A 19,621-nucleotide genomic window follows, 5' to 3' on the forward strand; every position below is an offset into this window, starting at 1 on the left:
CAACAGTGCAGATATTTCTGCTTGATGTTACAGGGCTGTAATCAATAGCTGTCGGAAAGACGGCAGCTTCTGACCGATTTCTGTCGGAAGGGGTTCTGACCTATTCAAAGAGGGCAGTTTTTTTCTGACATGTCCAGGAATTCCCGACTTGTCGGAAAACACGTGGATCGGCGAAATAGGCGCTGATCCGCGTGCTTCTGTCAGAAATGGGGCCAAAACCTGACGGATTCGGCCCCCTTTCTGACAATCTCAATCCAACTTTAAAAAAAGTCTGATTGAGCAGGGCGTCCCCCCAGCCACGATCCTTACTCCTGGCGGCGCCTCCCCCCGCTGCCGCAGACATGTACACCCTCCCCCCAGCTCCCCCCGCCGCTGTCGGCTCCGCCTGCCGCCCCCCGCCGCTGACAGCAGCAGCAGGGCAGGACACCGGAAACCAATGCATGTCGGAATGTATCCGACATTTATTGAATATACCCCACGGTCTTGCTTTTTTGCTGTCTAGTTTTGTTATCTGCTCTTAAAGAGAGTGGGGAAGATTTACGGGCCAGTTAGCAGCAAAGGTTTGAGTATTTTGGATTTCATTAGTGATTGTGTACATACAAGTGCACTGTCCTATTGAAGAGCATCTGGAATGTACAAAATGTATTTCATAAGTTTATAGGAACCTAAAAGTGGCACTGATTTCAAGCCCTTTTGCATTGGTGAAAGACATTGCACCCGCTTTGACCTTTATCTCACCGAAAACCTAGAATTTGACAGCAGATAAGAACCTTTTGGCCCATCTAGTCTGCTCCTTTTTTCTTTTATCCTTTTGGTAACTACAAACCCATTTGATCCCTAGTTTTTTGTAAGGATATTCCTATGCCTATCCCAAGCATGTTTAAATTGCTCTACGGTCTTAGCCTTTACCATCTGTGATGGGAGGCTATTTCACTTATCCACTACCCTTTCTGTGAAGTCATTTATCCTCAAATTTCTTTTTTATCCTCCCTCTAATTTCAGTGCATGACATTGTGTCCTAATACTTCTCTACTTTTGAAGAATGTTTTCCTCCTGTACCTTAATAACTTTGATATATTTAAAAAAAAATTCCATAATTTCTCATACGTCCCAGAGGATGCTGGGGACACCATAAGAACCATGGGGTATAGACGGGATCCGCAGGAGACATGGGCACTCTAAGAATTTGAATGGGTGTGAACTGGCTCCTCCCTCTATGCCCCTCCTCCAGACTCCAGTTTAGAATCTGTGCCCAGGCAGACTGGATGCACACTGAGGAGCTCTACTGAGTTTCTTGGAAAATACTTTGTTAGGTTTTTTTATGTTCAGGGAGCACTGCTGGCAACAGTCTCCCTGCATCGTGGGATAGAAGACTTCAGTGACGGCTTCTGAGGTACCGCACAGCGATCGCGCTGCGTGCCATGCTCCCACACACAGCGGCACTACAGGGTGCAGGGCGCGGGGGGCGCCCTTGGCAGCATTAAAAACCTCTTTTGAGACTGGCAAAGTGAAATTAGAGTGCCTAGGTACTAAATTCTTACCCCCGCCAGTGTAATTAGTTGAAAAATAGCGGGCTGAAGTGCGCCATGAAGGGGACGGGGCTTAGCTCTCACAGCTCTCATCAGCGCCATTTTCTCTTCACATATCACCGAGGACCCTGCTGTTCCTGATACTAGGGTCTGTATGTATAAGGGAAAGAAACCTGAGGTAACGTTTACTCCCTCTCATGAACTGAATACCCTTTTTGAAAAAATGTGGGAAAATCCTGACAAAAAGTTTCTGATTCCCAAAAGGATTCAAATGGCGTATCCGTTCCCCTCTGGGGATAGAGAAAAGTGGGAGTCGCCTTCCATTGTGGACAAGGCGCTATCACTGTTGTCTAAAAAGGTGGCTTTACCGTCTCTTGACACGGCAGCCCTTAAGGATCCTGCGGATCGTAGACAGGAAAATACGTTAAAATCCATTTATGTCACCACAGGTACACTACTCAGACCAACTATTGCATCTGCGTGGGTGAGTAGTGCTATCGAAAAGTGGGCAGATAACTTGTCATCTGATATAGATACCCTAGATAAGGATAACATCCTTTTAACGCTGGGTTATATCAGGGACGCTGCAGCCTACCTAAAGGAAGCGGCAAGAGATATTGGCCTATTGGGATCAAGGGCCAATGCCATGGCGGTCTCAGCTAGAAGAGCATTATGGATTCATCAATGGAATGCTGGTGCTGACTCTAAGAAAGCTATGGAGTCTCTACCGTATAAAGGTAGTGTATTGTTTGGTGAAGGTCTTGCTGATTTGGTATCTACGGCTACCGCGGGTAAGTCGTAATTTTTGCCTTATGTTCCTCCACAGCAAAAGAAAGCTCACCACTTGCAGATGCAGTCCTTTCAGCCAAATAAATACAAAAAAAGGCAGAGGTTATTCCTTCCTTGCTAATAGAGGAAGAGGAGAAGGTAAAAGATCTCCAGCCGTGGCAGGTTCCCAGGAGCAGAAGTCCTCCCCGGCTTCTGCCAAATCCACTGCATGACGCTGGGGCTCCTCTGCGGGAGTCCGCATCGGTGGGGGCACGTCTCAAGCTCTTCAATCAATTCTGGGCTCGTTCGGCCCTAGACCCATGGATTTTAGAAATAATGTCCCAGGGGTACACACTGGAGTTTCAATACGTTCCCCCTCGACGTTTTTTCAAATCAGCCTTACCAGCTTCTCTTCCGAACAGGGAGGTAGTATGCGATGCAATTCAAAAGTTGTGTCTGAATCAAGTCATTGTCAGGATTCCCCCGTCACAACAGGGAGAAGGCTTTTATTCAAGCCTGTTTGTGGTCCCGAAGCCGGACGGCTCGGTCAGACCCATTCTGAACCTTAAGTCCCTCAATCTTTACATAAGAAAATTCAAGATGGAATCTCTCCGAGCAGTGATCTCCAGTCTGGAGGAAGGGGATTTCATGGTGTCGGTCGACATAAAGGATGCCTACTTACACGTCCCCATATATCCTCCACATCAGGATTACCTGAGGTTTGCTACTCAGGATTGTCATTACCAATTTCAGACGTTGCCGTTTGGTCTGTCCACGGCTCCGAGGATTTTCACCAAGGTAATGGCGGAAATGATGGTTCTCCTTCGCAAGCAAGGAGTCACAATTATCCCTTACCTGGACGATCTCCTGATAAAGACAAGCTGTAGCACGCTCTCCCTGACAGTTCTGCAACAACATGGTTGGCTCCTAAACCTGCCGAAGTCACAGTTGAATCCGACGAAGCGGCTGTTGTTTTTGGGACTGATTCTGGACATGGAATTAGAGTTTTTCTTCCAGAAGAGAAGGCTTTGGAAATTCAGAATTTGGTCAAACAAATTCTGAAACCAGCGAGAGTTTCAATTCATCAATGCACTTGGTTGCTGGGGAAGATGGTGGCGGCCTACGAGGCCATTCAGTTTGGCAGATTCCATTCCAGAGTGTTTCAGTGGGACCTATTGGACAAGTGGTCCGGATCCCATCTGCACATGCACCGGAAAATGATCCTATCCTCCAAGACCAGAATCTCTCTCCTGTGGTGGCTGCACAGCTCTCACCTCCTAGAGGGACACAGGTTCGGGATCCAGGACTGGATCCTAGTAACCACGGATGCGAGTCTCCAAGGCTGGGGAGCAGTCACACAGGGGGAAACCTTCCAGGGAAAATAGTCAAGCCAGGAAGTTTGTCTACACATAAACGTTCTGGAGTTAAGGGCCATTTACAACGGCCTTCTTCAAGCGGAACGTCTTCTTCGCAACCTGCCCGTCCAAATACAATTGGACAATATAACAGCAGTAGCGCACATAAACCGCCAGTGCGGAACAAAGAGCAGGGCGGCGATGGCAGAGGCCACAAAAGTTCTCTGCTGGGCGGAAAGACATACAAGCGCTCTGTCAGCGGTCTTCATTCCAGGAGTGGACAACTGGGAAGCAGACTTCCTCAGCAGACACGATCTCCATCCAGGAGAGTGGGGTCTTCATCAAGAGGTCTTCACAGAAGTGACAAGTCTTTGGGAAATTCCTCAAATAGACATGATAGCGTCTCGCCTCAACAAGAAACTTCAAAGCTATTGTTCCAGGTCGAGGGACCCTCAAGCGATAGCGGTGGACGCGCTGGTAACACCATATGTGTTTCAGTCGGTGTACGTGTCCCCTCCGTTTCCACTCATTCCAAAGGGGCTAAAGATCATAAGGAGAACAAAGGTTCAGACGATCCTCATTGCTCCGGACTGGCCAAGGAGGGCTTGGTATCCAGATCTTCAGGAATTACTCATAAGAGATCCCTGGCCTCTTCCTCTACGAGAGGATCTGTTACAGCAGGGACCGTGCGTGTATCACGACTTACCGCTACGTTTGATGGCTTGGCGGTTGAACGCCGGATCCTAGCCCGAAAGGGTATTCCCAGTGAAGTTATTCCCACACTTCTTCAGGCTAGAAAAGGAGTAACGTCCAAACATTATCACCGTATTTGGAGAAAATATGTGTCTTGGTGTGAATCCAAGAAGGCTCCTACGGAAGAATTTCAGCTAGGGCGTTTTCTCCATTTCCTGCAAGCAGGTGTGGATGCGGGCCTAAAGTTAGGCTCGATTTAAAGTACAAATTTCGGCCTTATCGGTTTTCTTTCAAAAACAATTGGCCTCCCTTCCAGAAGTTCAGACTTTCGTGAAAGGCGTGTTGCACATCCAACCTCCATTTGTGCCCCCAGTGGCACCATGGGATCTTAACGTGATGTTGCATTTCCTTCAATCACATTGGTTTGAAACTTTTACAGAAGGTTGAGTTGAAATTTCTCACTTGGTCATGGAAACTGGTCATGCTATTGGCCTTAGCATCCGCAAGGCGGGTGTCTGAGTTGGCGGCTTTGTCTCACAGGAGTCCTTATTTAATCTTCCATGAAGATAGAGCGGAGTTGAGGACTCGTCAACAATTTCTGCCGAAGGTGGTTTCATCGTTCCACATAAACCAGCCTATTGTGGTACCAGTGGCTACTGACGCCTTCGTGGAGTCAAAATCTCTCGATGTTGTCAGGGCCTTGAAGATTTATGTCGCCAGAACAGCTTAGGAAAACGGAAGCTCTGTTTATCCTGTATGCTGCCAACACGATTGGAACGCCTGCTTCCAAGCAGACTATTGCGCGCTGGATCTGTAATACGATTCAGCATGCTCATTCTACGGCTGGATTGCCGTTACCGAAATCAGTGAAGGCCCACTCTACCAGAAAGGTGGGCTCATCCTGGGCGGCTGCCCGTGGGGTTTCGGCATTACAGCTGTGCCGAGCAGCTACTTGGTCGGGTTCAAACACTTTTGCGAAATTTTAAAAGTTTGATACCCTGGCTGATGACGACCTGATGTTTGGTCAATCGGTGCTGCAGAGTCATCCGCACTCTCCCGCCCGTTCTAGAGCTTTGGTATAAACCCCATGGTTCTTATGGTGTCCCCAGCATCCTCTAGGACGTATGAGAAAATAGGATTTTAATACCTACCGGTAAATCCTTTTCTCTTAGTCCGTAGAGGATGCTGGGCGCCCGTCCCAGTGCGGACTCTATCTGCAGTTATTAGTTATGTTTACACACGGGTTGTGTTATGTTATAGTCAGCCTGTTGCTGACGTTGTTCATGCCATTGACTGGAGTTCTGTTTAATGCCATGTTGTACGGCGTGTTGAGGTGTGAGCTGGTATGTATCTCACCTTAGTTTAACAATAATTCCTTTCCTCGAAATGTCCGTCTCCCTGGGCACAGTTCCTATAACTGGAGTCTGGAGGAGGGGCATAGAGGGAGGAGCCAGTTCACATCCATTCAAAGTCTCAGAGTGCCCATGTCTCCTGCGGATCCCGTCTATACCCCATGGTTCTTATGGTGTCCCCAGCATCCTCTACGGACTAAGAGAAAAGGATTTACCGGTAGGTATTAAAATCCTATTATCTCCTCTTTCCCTTCTCTGCTCCAGACAGCCCATCTTTGTACAGTCTCTAATGTTTTTATAGCCTTCTGGAGATATGGCCCCTCCAGAACTGGACACAGTATTCTGGATTAGGCCATACAAATGACCTTTACAGTCACATTATACGGATTCCTCTCACTATGCAACCAAGAACTGACACGTTTCTCATTGCTTTGTGGCATTGCTTACCTACTTTCAAGTCACCTGATATAGTGACTCCTAGATCCCTTTCCTCCTCGGTAGTTTCCATTATAGTGCCCATGATACTATATTTAATGTTTGATTTTTTTTTTTTTTTGAGACCCAAGTGCATGATTTTGCAATTTTTTGCCATTAAACTGTAGTTGCCACGTTCTTGCCCACTCCTCTAGTTTTACCTAGATCCTCTATCATTTGTTTTACCTCTCCCGGTGTGTCTACCCTGTTGCATATCTTTCATCTGCAAGAAGCATACTTTCCCTTCAATACCATTTACAGTGTTACTAACCAGGATATTAAAAAGCACTGGTCCAAGTACAGATCCCTTGGGTACTCCGCTGGTAACATTTCCCTCTATAGGGGGGAATTCCATTGTTTTGCCCGCCCGATCTTCCATCTAAAGTGACGGGATATCGCGCAATTCAATTGTTTTATTTTTCATGCTGATTGCACCCAGACAGGCTGGGTTTAGCTGCGTAAAACGGCTAAACCAGACCAAAATGCTGGCACGATGCAAAAAGTGCTGGTTGGTCGCCCAAATGGGTCACTTTGCACATGTTTCTACTAGGCAGCCCGGGGTGCTGCCAGTAGAAATATCAGCGCTGGCGGCAGTTCGCACCTGTACGGAGCAACAATGCAATTGCTCCATAAGGCGCTATCTACTGGACGCCTGCGCAAACAACAATTGAATTCCCCCCATAGAATGCACTCCATTCACTAAAACTGTTTCTTATCTTGCAACAAAGATATTATCCATTCAAAAGTCTTAGGGGTAAATTTACATTTCTCTGTTGCCTTTTAGAAAATGATAGACAGCCTCTGATTTCTCTGTTTTAGAAGCTTTAGTACATTTACCCCTTACAACCCAATCCCAAGCTTTACAGTTTATTTAGCAGTTTGCGAGGTGGGACCATGTCAAAAGCCTTACTAAAGTCTAGCTAAGTGACATCTGCGCCCCTTGATCTAGTACTTTAGTCACCGAGTCAAAAAAGTCAACAAGATTTGTTTGGCATGACCTCGCCCCAGTAAATACATGCTGTATGGGTTCCTGTAAATTGCTGTATTTGAGATATACCACAAAGCTTTATTCTAATCGTGCTTCAATTATCTTCCCTACCCTACTAATGATGTAAGGCTCACTGGTCAGTAGTTACTTGCCTCTTCCTTGCTTCCACTTTTGTGCAGTTGGATTACATTTGCTCTTCTCCTCTGTAAATACGTACTTTTATCTACCTCATTTTTATGAATGTCCTTACAACTTAACTGTGGCCCCTCCCCCCCTCTCCTTATGTAGTGAATACTGAGCAAAAATAATTATTTAGATCAGGCATGTCCAAACTGCGGACCTCCAGCTGTTGTGAGACTACATATCCCAGCGTGCCCTGACACAGTTTTGCTGTCAGAGAATGCTAAAGCTGTGTCGGGGCATGCTGGCACGTGTAGTTCATGAACAGCTGGAGGGCCGCAGTTTGGACATGCCTGATTTAGATGATCTGCTATTGCCTTGTCTCCATCAATCATTCTGTGGGCGATATCCTATTAGGCCTGGTAAAACATCGGGTGCGAAAAACGTATGTTTTCCCTGATGTTTCATGGATTAATTTTTTTACAGGCTATCCAGATTGATTGCCTGTAAAAAAAAAAAAATGCCATTTCTCCCGAAAACACACAGGTCACACAGGCTGTTCCTGGGGATTTGGTTTCGCCTGCCTGAGGCAGGCGAATAGAGATCCCCGATGAGCGGGACAACCTGCAGCGTCCCATGCCCGCTGTAGCAGGCTGGGACTGCAGGCATCCGGAAGCTGTCCTCGGCGCGGTGACCCCCGGCAGCGGTCACATGGCCTCCGCCTCGGCAGCGGTCACTTGAGTAAATGACCTTGCTTTTATTGTAAAGGCTTGCTGTGAAAAATGATGGGGCACGTGGGTTTGCTAAGAAAAAGCAGGTTTACTTTTTGGAGTGAGGTTTATTAATCTTTTCCCTTTTTACGGTGTTATTAATCTTTTCCCTTTATACGGTGTTGCAGGGTTTATAAAAGTCCTGCTGTATGTTACTTTCATGGCAATCATGGTGAAATTCCACACATTTCCTCTCTTTGCGATTCGTCCAATGTACCTTGCAATGAGGTAAGAGAACAAGTAACCCTTTTATATGGTTAGTGGGACTGTCCGAATAGGTGGCAACAGTTATACAGCACACAGCACTGCACAACTCAGTCCCTGTCTGAGTACAGACACCTCATTCCCAGTAACTAGTATAAAGAGGAGATACTCCCCGTCATAAACTGAAATATTTCTCTGACGTCCTAGTGGATGCTGGGAACTCCGTAAGGACCATGGGGAATAGACGGGCTCCGCAGGAGACTGGGCACTCTAAAAGAAAGATTAGGTACTATCTGGTGTGCACTGGCTCCTCCCACTATGACCCTCCTCCAGACCTCAGTTAGATTTCTGTGCCCGGCCGAGCTGGATGCACACTAGGGGCTCTCCTGAGCTCCTAGAAAGAAAGTTTATTTTAGGTTTTTTATTTTACAGTGAGACCTGCTGGCAACAGGCTCACTGCATCGAGGGACTAAGGGGAGAAGAAGCGAACCTACCTGCTTGCAGCTAGCTTGGGCTTCTTAGGCTACTGGACACCATTAGCTCCAGAGGGATCGACCGCATGGAACTGGCCTTGGTGTTCGTTCCCGGAGCCGCGCCGCCGTCCCCCTTACAGAGCCAGAAGCAAGAAGAGGTCCGGAAAATCGGCGGCAGAAGACTTCGGTCTTCACCAAGGTAGCGCACAGCACTGCAGCTGTGCGCCATTGCTCCTCATGCACACTTCACACTCCGGTCACTGAGGGTGCAGGGCGCTGGGGGGGGCGCCCTGAGGGCAATATATGACACCTTGGCTGGCAAATCTACATCATATATAGTCCTAGAGGCTATATAGATGTAAAATTACCCCTGCCAGTATTCCAGAAAAAGCGGGAGAAAGTCAGTTGAAAAAGGGGCGGGGTTTCTCCCTCAGCACACTGGCGCCATTTTTTCTTCACAGTGCAGCTGGAAGACAGCTCCCCAGGCTCTCCCCTGTAGTTTTCAGGCTCAAAGGGTTAAAAAGAGAGGGGGGCACTAAATTTAGGCGCAATATATGTATACAAGCAGCTATTGGGGGGAAAAATCACTCAGTTATAGTGTTAATCCCTGCGTTATATAGCGCTCTGGTGTGTGCTGGCATACTCTCTCTCTCTGTCTCCCCAAAGGGCTGTGGGGGGTCCTGTCCTCAGTCAGAGCATTCCCTGTGTGTGTGTGTGCGGTGTGTCGGTACGGCTGTGTCGACAAGTTTGATGAGGAGGCTTATGTGATGGCAGAGCAGATGCCGATAAATGTGATGTCGCCCCCTGTGGGGCCGACACCAGAGTGGATGGATAGGTGGAAGGTATAAACCGACAGTGTCAACTCCTTACATAAAAGGCTGGATGACGTAACAGCTATGGGACAGCCGGCTTCTCAGCCCGCGCCTTCCCAGGAGTCTCAAAGGCCATCAGGGGCTCAAAAACGCCCGCTCCCTCAGATGGCAGACACAGATGTCAACACGGAGTCTGACTCCAGTGTCGACGAGGTTGAGACATATACACAATCCACTAGGAACATCCGTTACATGATCCCGGCAATAAAAAATGTGTTACACATTTCTGACATTAACCCAAGTACCACTAAAAAAGGGTTTTATGTTTGGGGAGAAAAAGCAGGCAGTGTTTTGTTCCCCCATCAAATGAGTGAATGAAGTGTGAAAAAGCGTGGGTTCCCCCGATAAGAAACTGGTAATTTCTAAAAAGTTACTGATGGCGTACCCTTTCCCGCCAGAGGATAAGTTACGCTGGGAGATCCCCTAGGGTGGATAAGGCGCTCACACGTTTGTCAAAAAAGGTGGCACTGCCGTCTTAGGATACGGCCACTTTGAAGGTACCTGCTGATAAAAAGCAGGAGGCTATCCTGAAGTCTGTATTTACACACTCAGGTACTAGACTGAGACCTGCAGATAGTGCTGCTGCAGCGTGGTCTGTAACCCTGTCAAACAGGGATACTATTTTGCGAACATAAGACGTCGTCTTATATATGAGGGATGCACAGAGGGATATTTTGCCGGCTGGCATCCAGAATTAATGCAATGTCCATTCTGTCAGGAGGGTATTAGAGACCCGACACTGGACAGGTGATGCTGACTTTAAAAGGCACATAGAGCCTTATAAGGGTGAGGAATTGTTTGGGGATGGTCTCTGGGACTTCGTATCCACAGCAACAGCTGGGAAGAAAATTTTTTACCTCAGGTTTCCTCACAGCCTAAGAAAGCACTGTATTATCAGGTACAGTCCTTTCGGCTTCAGAAAAGCAAGCGGGTCAAAGGCGCTTCCTTTCTGCACAGAGACGAGGGAAGAGGGAAAAAGCTGCACCAGTCAGCCAGTTCCCAGAATCAAAATTCTTCCCCCGCTTCCTCTGAGTCCACCGCATAACGCGGGGGCTCCACAGGCGTAGCCAGGTACGGTGGGGGGGCCGCCTCAAAAATGTCAGCGATCAGTGGGCTCGCTCACAGGTGGATCCCTGGATCCTTCAAGTAGTATCTCAGGGGTACAAGCTGGAATTTGAGGCGTCTCCCCCCCCGCCGTTTCCTCAAATCTGCCTTGCCGACAACTCCCTCAGGCAGGGAGGCTGAGCTAGAGGCAATTCACAAGCTGTATTCCCAGCAGGTGATAGTCAAGGTGCCCCTACTTCAACAAGGAGGGGTTACTATTCCACACTGTTTGTGGTACTGAAACCGGACGATTCGGTGAGACCCATTTTAAATTTGAAATCCTTGAACACATACATAAAAAAATTCAAGTTCAAGATGGAATCGCTCAGGGCGGTTATTGCAAGCCTGGAGGAGGGGGATTACATGGTATCCCTGGACATCAAGGATGCTTACCTACATGTCCCCATTTACCATCCTCACCAGGAGTACCTCAGATTTGTGGTACAGGATTGCCATTACCAATTCCAGACACTGCCGTTTGGACTGTCCACGGCTCCGAGGGTCTTTACCAAGGTAATGGCAGAAATGATGATACTCCTTCGAAAAAAGGGAGTTTTAATTATCCCGTACTTGGACGATCTCCTTATAAAGGCGAGGTCCAAGGAGCAGTTGTTGGTCGGAGTAGCACTATCTCGGGAAGTGCTACAACAGCACGGCTGGATTCTATACATTCCAAAGTCACAGCTGGTTCCTACCACACGCCTGCTGTTCCTGGGGATGGTTCTGGACACAGAACAGAAAAAAGTGTTTCTCCCGCAGGAGAAAGCCAAGGAGCTGTCATCTCTAGTCAGAGACCTCCTGAAACCAAAACAGGTATCTGTGCATCACTGCACACGAGTCCTGGGAAAAATGGTAGCTTCTTACGAAGCAAAATTCCATTCGGCAGGTTCCATGCAAGAACCTTTCAGTGGGACCTCTTGGACAAGTGGTCGGGATCGCATCTTCAGATGCATCGGCTGATACCCTGGTCCTTGGAGACAGGGTTATCTCTACTGTGGTGGCTGCAGAGTGCTCATCTTCAAGAGGGCCGCAAATTCTGCATACAGCACTGGGTCCTGGTAACCACGGATGCCAGCCTTCGAGGCTGGGGGGCAGTCACACAGGGAAGAAATTTCCAAGGACTTTGGTCAAATCAGGAGTCGTCCCTACACATAAATATTCTGGAACTGAGGGCCATTTACAATGCCCTAAGTCTGGCAAGGCCTCTGCTTCAAAACCAGCCGGTACTGATCCAATCAGACAACATCACGGCAGTCGCCCATGTAAACCGACAGGGCGGCACAAGAAGCAGGATGGCGATGGCAGAAGCCACAAGGATTCTCCGATGGGCGGAAAATCACGTTTTAGCACTGTCAGCAGTGTTCATTCCGGGAGTGGACAACTGGGAAGCAGACTTCCTCAGCAGACACGACCTACACCCGGGAGAGTGGGGACTTCATCCAGAAGTCTTCCAACTGTTGGTAAACCGTTGGGAAAGGCCACAGGTGGACATGATGGCGTCCCGCCTAAACAAAAAACTAGATATTGCGCCAGGTCAAGGGACCCTCAGGCAATAGCTGTGGACGCTCTAGTGACACCGTGGGTGTACCAGTCGGTTTATGTATTCCCTTCTCTGCCTCTCATACCAAAGGTACTGAGAATAATAAGAAAACGAGGAGTAAGAACGATACTCGTGGTTCCGGATGGGCCAAGAAGAGCTTGGTACCCAGAACTTCAAGAAATGATATCAGAGGACCCATGGCCTCTACCGCTCAGACAGGATCTGCTACAGCAGGGGCCCTGTCTGTTCCAAGACTTACCGTGGCTGCGTTTGACGGCATGGCGGTTGAATTCCGGATCCTAAAGGAAAAGGGCATTCCGGAAGAAGTCATTCCTACGCTGATAAAAGCCAGGAAAGAAGTAACCGCAAACCATTATCACCGTATTTGGCGAAAATATGTTGCGTGGTGTGAGGCCAGGAAGGCCCCAACAGAGGAATTTCAGCTGGGTCGTTTTCTGCACTTCCTACAGTCAGGGGTGACTATGGGCCTAAAATTGGGTTCCATTAAGGTCCAGATTTCGGCTCTGTCGATTTTCTTCCAGAAAGAACTGGCTTCACTGCCTGGAGTTCAGACATTTGTAAAGGGAGTGCTACATATTCAGCCCCCTTTTGTGCCTCCTGTGGCACCTTGGGATCTCAACGTGGTGTTGAGTTTCTTAAAATCACATTGGTTTGAGCCACTTAAAACTGTGGATTTGAAATATCTCACGTGGAAAGTGGTCATGTTATTGGCTTCGGCCAGGCGTGTGTCAGAATTGGCGGCTTTGTCATGTAAAAGCCCTTATCTGATTTTCCATATGGATAGGGCAGAATTGAGGACTCGTCCCCAGTTTCTCCCTAAGGTGGTATCAGCTTTTCACTTGAACCAACCTATTGTAGTGCCTGCGGCTACTAGGGACTTGGAAGATTCCAAGTTACTGGACGTAGTCAGGGCCTTAAAAATTTATATTTCCAGGACGGCTGGAGTCAGGAAAACGGACTCGCTTTTTATCCTGTAGGCACCCAACAAAATAGGTGCTCCTGCTTCTAAGCAGACTATTGCTCGCTGAATTTGTAGCACAATTCAGCTGGAGCATTCTGCGGCTGGATTGCCGCATCCTAAATCCGTAAAAGCCCATTCCACGAGGAAAGTGGGCTCATCTTGGGCGGCTGCCCGAGGGGTCTCGGCTTTACAATTTTGCCGAGCTGCAACTTGGTCAGGGGCAAACACGTTTGCTAAATTCTACAAAATTGATACCCTGGCTGAGGAGGACCTTGAGTTCTCTCATTCGGTGCTGCAGAGTCATCCGCACTCTCCCGCCCGTTTGGGAGCTTTGGTATAATCCCCATGGTCCTTACGGAGTTCCCAGCATCCACTAGGACGTCAGAGAAAATAAGAGTTTACTCACCGGTAAATCTATTTCTCGTAGTCCGTAGTGGATGCTGGGCGCCCATCCCAAGTGCGGATTGTCTGCAATACTTGTATGTAGTTATTGCCTAACTAAGGGTTATTGATGAGCCATCTGTTGAGAGGCTCAGTTATATTTCATACTGTTAACTGGGTGTAGTATCACGAGTTATACGGTGTGATTGGTGTGGCTGGTATGAGTTTTACCCGGGATTCAAAATCCTTCCTTATTGTGTCAGCTCTTCCGGGCACAGTATCCTAACTGAGGTCTGGAGGAGGGTCATAGTGGGAGGAGCCAGTGCACACCAGATAGTACCTAATCTTTTCTTTAGAGTGCCCAGTCTCCTGCGGAGCCCGTCTATTCCCCATGGTCCTTACGGAGTTCCCAGCATCCACTACGGACTACGAGAAATAGATTTACCAGTGAGTAAAATCTTATTTTAATTTACATAGTCTTACATGGACCCAGTAATGCAATCATTTTTGACATATGGGGAAAAGGATATACACAACTGCCTGTCACTGACCCAGAATTATTCCTGCATCACCCTGCCCTAGTCTATGTATCTAGAACACAGCAGTCATGTGTACCAACACTAAAAGTAATTCTAAAATAAATAGTAGGAAATTCCTGTTAACCCCTGAGGCTGACATCTATAAAACCATTCTCCATAACCCTTGTTTCTCTAACGTCCTAGTGGATGCTGGGGACTCCGTCAGGACCATGGGGAATAGCGGCTCCGCAGGAGACAGGGCACAAAAGCAAGCTTTTAGGATCACATGGTGTGTACTGGCTCCTCCCCCTATGACCCTCCTCCAAGCCTCAGTTAGGTTTTTGTGCCCGTCCGAGAGGGTGCAATCTAGGTGGCTCTCCTAAAGAGCTGTTTAGAAAAGTTTTTTTTTAGGTTTCAATCTCAGTGATTCCTGCTGGCAACAGGATCACTGCATCGAGGGACTTTGGGGAGAGATTTCCAACTCGCCTGCGTGCAGGATGGATTGGAGTCTTAGGCTACTGGACACTTAGCTCCAGAGGGAGTCGGAACACAGGTCAGCCTGGGGTTCGTCCCGGAGCCGCGCCGCCGATCCCCCTTACAGACGCTGAAGAGACGGCAGAACGGAGGTCCGGAAAACAGGCGGCAGAAGACTCCACAGTCTTCATGAAGGTAGCGCACAGCACTGCAGCTGTGCGCCATTGTTGTCACACGGCTCACTGACTCAGTCACGGAGGGTGCAGGGCGCTGCTGGGGGCGCCCTGGGCAGCAATATAATTACCTTTAGTGGCAAAATAAATACATCACATATAGCCATTAAGGCTATATGTATGTATTTTCTCTAACGTCCTAGTGGATGCTGGGGACTCCGTCAGGACCATGGGGGATAGCGGGCTCCGCAGGAGACAGGGCACATCTAAAAAAGCTTTTAGGTCACATGGTGCGTACTGGCTCCTCCCCCTATGACCCTCCTCCAAGCCTCAGTTAGGTTTTTGTGCCCGTCCGAGAGGGTGCAATCTAGGTGGCTCTCTTAAAGAGCTGTTTAGAAAAGTTTTTTTTTAGGTTTCAATCTCAGTGATTCCTGCTGGCAACAGGATCACTGCATCGAGGGACTTAGGGGAGAGATTTCCAACTCACCTGCGTGCAGGATGGATTGGAGTCTTAGGCTACTGGACACTTAGCTCCAGAGGGAGTCGGAACACAGGTCAGCCTGGGGTTCGTCCCGGAGCCGCGCCGCCGATCCCCCTTACAGACGCTGAAGAGACGGCAGAACGGAGGTCCGGAAAACAGGCGGCAGAAGACTCCACAGTCTTCATGAAGGTAGCGCACAGCACTGCAGCTGTGCGCCATTGTTGTCACACGGCTCACTGACTCAGTCACGGAGGGTGCAGGGCGCTGCTGGGGGCGCCCTGGGCAGCAATATAATTACCTTTAGTGGCAAAAGAAATACATCACATATACCCATTAAGGCTATATGTATGTATGTATTTTGACCCAGGCCAGTTTCTTAAAAACCGGGAGAAAAATCCCGCTGAAAAAGGGGCGGAGCTTATTCTCCTCAGCACTCAGCGCCATTTTCCTGCTCCGCTCCGCTGGTGAGGAAGGCTCCCAGGACTCTCCCCTGCACTGCACTACAGAAACAGGGTAACAAAGAGAAGGGGGGCATAAATTGGCGATATTTATATATTAAGAGCGCATATATAGTAAACAACACCTTCTAGGGTTGTTTTTATACATTTATAGCGCTTTTGGTGTGTGCTGGCAATCTCTCCCTCTGTCTCCCCAAAGGGCTAAGGGGTCCTGTCTTCGATTAGAGCATTCCCTGTGTGGCTGCTGTGTGTCGGTACGTGTGTGTCGACATGTATGAGGACGATATTGGTGTGGAGGCAGAGCAATTGCCGATGATGGTAATGTCACCCCCTAGGGAGTCGACACCGGAATGGATGGCTTTAGTTATGGAATTACGTGATAATGTCAGCACACTGCAAAAGTCAGTTGACGAAATAAGACGCCCGGCAAACCAGTTAGTACCGGTTCAGGCGTCTCAGACACCGTCAGGGGCTGTAAAACGTCCTTTACCTCAGTCAGTCGACACGGGTACCGACACAGATGAATCTAGTGTCGACGGTGAAGAAACAAACGTATTTTCCAATAGGGCCACACGTTATATGATCACGGCAATGAAGGAGGCGTTACAGATCTCTGATACTGCTGGTACCTCAAAAAGGGGTATTATGTGGGGGGTGAAAAAACTACCTGTATTTTTCCCAGAATCAGAGGAATTGAATGATGTGTGTGATGAAGCGTGGGTTACCCCCGATAGAAAATTGCTAATTTCAAAGAAGTTGTTGGCATTATACCCTTTCCCACCAGAGGTTAGGGCGCGCTGGGAAACACCCCCTAAGGTGGATAAGGCACTCACACGTTTATCAAAGCAAGTGGCGTTGCCGTCTCCTGATACGGCCGCCCTCAAGGATCCAGCAGATAGGAGGCTGGAAACTACACTGAAGAGTATATACACACATACTGGTGTTATACTGCGACCGGCAATAGCCTCAGCCTGGATGTGCAGTGCTGGGGTAGTGTGGTTGGATTCTCTGACTGAAAATATTGAGACCCTGGATAGGGACAGTATTTTATTGACTCTAGAGCAATTAAAGGATGCTTTTCTTTATATGCGAGATGCTCAGAGGGATGTTTGTACTCTAGCATCAAGAGTAAGCGCGATGTCCATATCTGCCAGAAGAAGTTTATGGACGCGACAGTGGTCAGGTGATGCGGATTCCAAGAGGCATATGGAAGTATTGCCATATAAAGGAGAGGAATTGTTTGGGGTCGGTCTTTCGGACCTGGTGACCACGGCAACTGCCGGCAAATCCACCTTTTCTCTATCGTCCTAGTGGATGCTGGGGTTCCTGAAAGGACCATGGGGAATAGCGGCTCCGCAGGAGACAGGGCACAAAAAGTAAAGCTTTTCCAGATCAGGTGGTGTGCACTGGCTCCTCCCCCTATGACCCTCCTCCAGACTCCAGTTAGATTTTTGTGCCCGGCCGAGAAGGGTGCAATCTAGGTGGCTCTCCTAAAGAGCTGCTTAGAAAAAGTTTAGCTAGGTTTTTTATTTTACAGTGATTCCTGCTGGCAACAGGATCACTGCAGCGAGGGACTGAGGGGAGAAGGAGTCAACTCACCTGCGTGCAGGATGGATTGGCTTCTTGGCTACTGGACATCAAGCTCCAGAGGGACGATCACAGGTACAGCCTGGATGGTCACCGGAGCCGCGCCGCCGGCCCCCTTGCAGATGCTGAAGTCAGAAGAGGTCCAGAATCGGCGGCTGAAGACTCCTGCAGTCTTCTAAAGGTAGCGCACAGCACTGCAGCTGTGCGCCATTTTCCTCTCAGCACACTTCACACGCGGTCACTGAGGGTGCAGGGCGCTGGGGGGGGGCGCCCTGGGAGGCAAATGTAACCTATATAAAGGCTAAAAATACCTCACATATAGCCCCCAGAGGCTATATGGAGATATTTAACCCCTGCCTGATTTCTCTAAATAGCGGGAGACGAGCCCGCCAGAAAAGGGGCGGGGCCTATCTCCTCAGCACACGGCGCCATTTCCTCTCACAGCTCCGCTGGTCAGGACGGCTCCCAAGTCTCTCCCCTGCACTGCACTACAGAAACAGGGTAAAACAGAGAGGGGGGGCAAATTTATGGCGATATTTTGATATAACAAAGCAGCTATAAGGGAACACTTATTATAAGGCTATCCCTGATATATATATAGCGCTTTTGGTGTGTGCTGGCAAACTCTCCCTCTGTCTCCCCAAAGGGCTAGTGGGTCCTGTCTTCGTTAGGAGCATTCCCTGTGTGTCTGCTGTGTGTCGGTACGTGTGTGTCGACATGTATGAGGACGATATTGGCGTGGAGGCGGAGCAATTGCCAAATATGAGGATGTCACCCCCTAGGGAGTCGACACCAGAATGGATGCCTTTATTTATGGAACTACGGGATAGTGTCAACACGCTAAAGCAGTCGTTTGACGACATGAGACGGCCGGACAATCAATTAGTGCCTGTCCAGGCGACTCAAACACCGTCAAGGGCTGTGAAACGCCCTTTGCCTCAGTCGGTCGACACAGACCCAGACACAGGCACTGACTCCAGTGGTGACGGTGACGAATCAACCGTATTTTCCAGTAGGGCCACACGTTATATGATTTTGGCAATGAAGGAGGCGTTACATTTAGCTGATACTACAGGTACCACTAAACAGGGTATTATGTGGGGTGTGAAAAAACTACCTATAGTTTTTCCTGAATCAGAAGAATTAAATGACGTGTGTAATGAAGCATGGGTTGCCCCTGATAAAAAGCTGATAATTTCAAAGAAATTATTGGCATTATACCCTTTCCCGCCAGAGGTTAGGGAGCGCTGGGAAACACCTCCTAGGGTGGACAAGGCGCTAACACGCTTATCTAAACAAGTGGCGTTACCCTCTCCTGAGACGGCCGCACTTAAAGATCCATCAGATAGGAAGATGGAAAATATCCAAAAAAGTATATACACACATGCAGGTGTTATACTACGACCAGCTATAGCGACTGCCTGGATGTGCAGTGCTGGGGTAGTTTGGTCAGAGTCCCTGATTGAAAATATTGATACCCTGGACAGGGACAATATTTTACTGTCGTTAGAACAAATAAAGGATGCATTTCTTTATATGCGTGATGCACAGAGGGATATCTGCACACTGGCATCACGGGTAAGTGCTATGTCCATTTCGGCCAGAAGAGCTTTATGGACGCGACAGTGGACAGGCGATGCGGATTCAAAACGGCATATGGAAGTTTTGCAGTATAAAGGGGAGGAGTTATTTGGAGTCGGTCTATCAGATTTGGTGGCCACGGCTACAGCCGGGAAATCCACCTTTCTACCTCAAGTCACTCCCCAACAGAAAAAGGCACCGACCTTTCAACCGCAGCCCTTTCGTTCCTTTAAAAATTAGAGATGAGCGGATTCGGTTTTACTCGGTTTTACTCTGTTCTCAAAACCGAATCTTATTGGCTATCCAAAACACGTGACATCCGTGAGCCAATAAGATTCGGTTTTGAGAACCGAGTTTAACCGAGTAAAACCGAATCCGCTCATCTCTATTAAAAATAAGAGAGCAAAGGGCTATTCATATCTGCCACGAGGCAGAGGTCGAGGGAAGAGACAGCAACAGGCAGCTCCTTCCCAGGAACAGAAGCCCTCCCCGGCTTCTACAAAAGCCTCAGCATGACGCTGGGGCTTCTCAAGCGGACTCGGGGACGGTGGGGGGTCGTCTCAAAAATTACAGCGCGCAGTAGGCTCACTCGCAGGTAGATCCCTGGATCCTGCAGATAATATCTCAAGGGTACAGGTTGGAATTAGAGACAGATCCACCTCGCCGTTTCCTGAAGTCTGCTTTACCAACGTCCCCCTCCGAAAGGGAGACGGTTTTGGAAGCCATTCACAAGCTGTACTCTCA

General features: G+C 48.6%; 1 protein-coding gene across 1 annotated transcript in view; it reads left to right on the forward strand.

Moving 5' to 3' along the window:
- Nucleotides 1–19,621, forward strand: part of SYVN1 (synoviolin 1) — a 77,320-nt gene that overhangs the window by 18,881 nt on the left and 38,818 nt on the right. The window contains exon 8 of the mRNA XM_063944844.1: nt 8,178–8,277. Coding sequence (XP_063800914.1) covers nt 8,178–8,277 — 100 coding nt within the window. The remainder of the gene's footprint in view (nt 1–8,177; nt 8,278–19,621) is intronic.

This window comes from Pseudophryne corroboree, chromosome 11 (assembly GCF_028390025.1).
Source record: "Pseudophryne corroboree isolate aPseCor3 chromosome 11, aPseCor3.hap2, whole genome shotgun sequence".
Classification (NCBI taxonomy): domain Eukaryota; kingdom Metazoa; phylum Chordata; class Amphibia; order Anura; family Myobatrachidae; genus Pseudophryne; species Pseudophryne corroboree.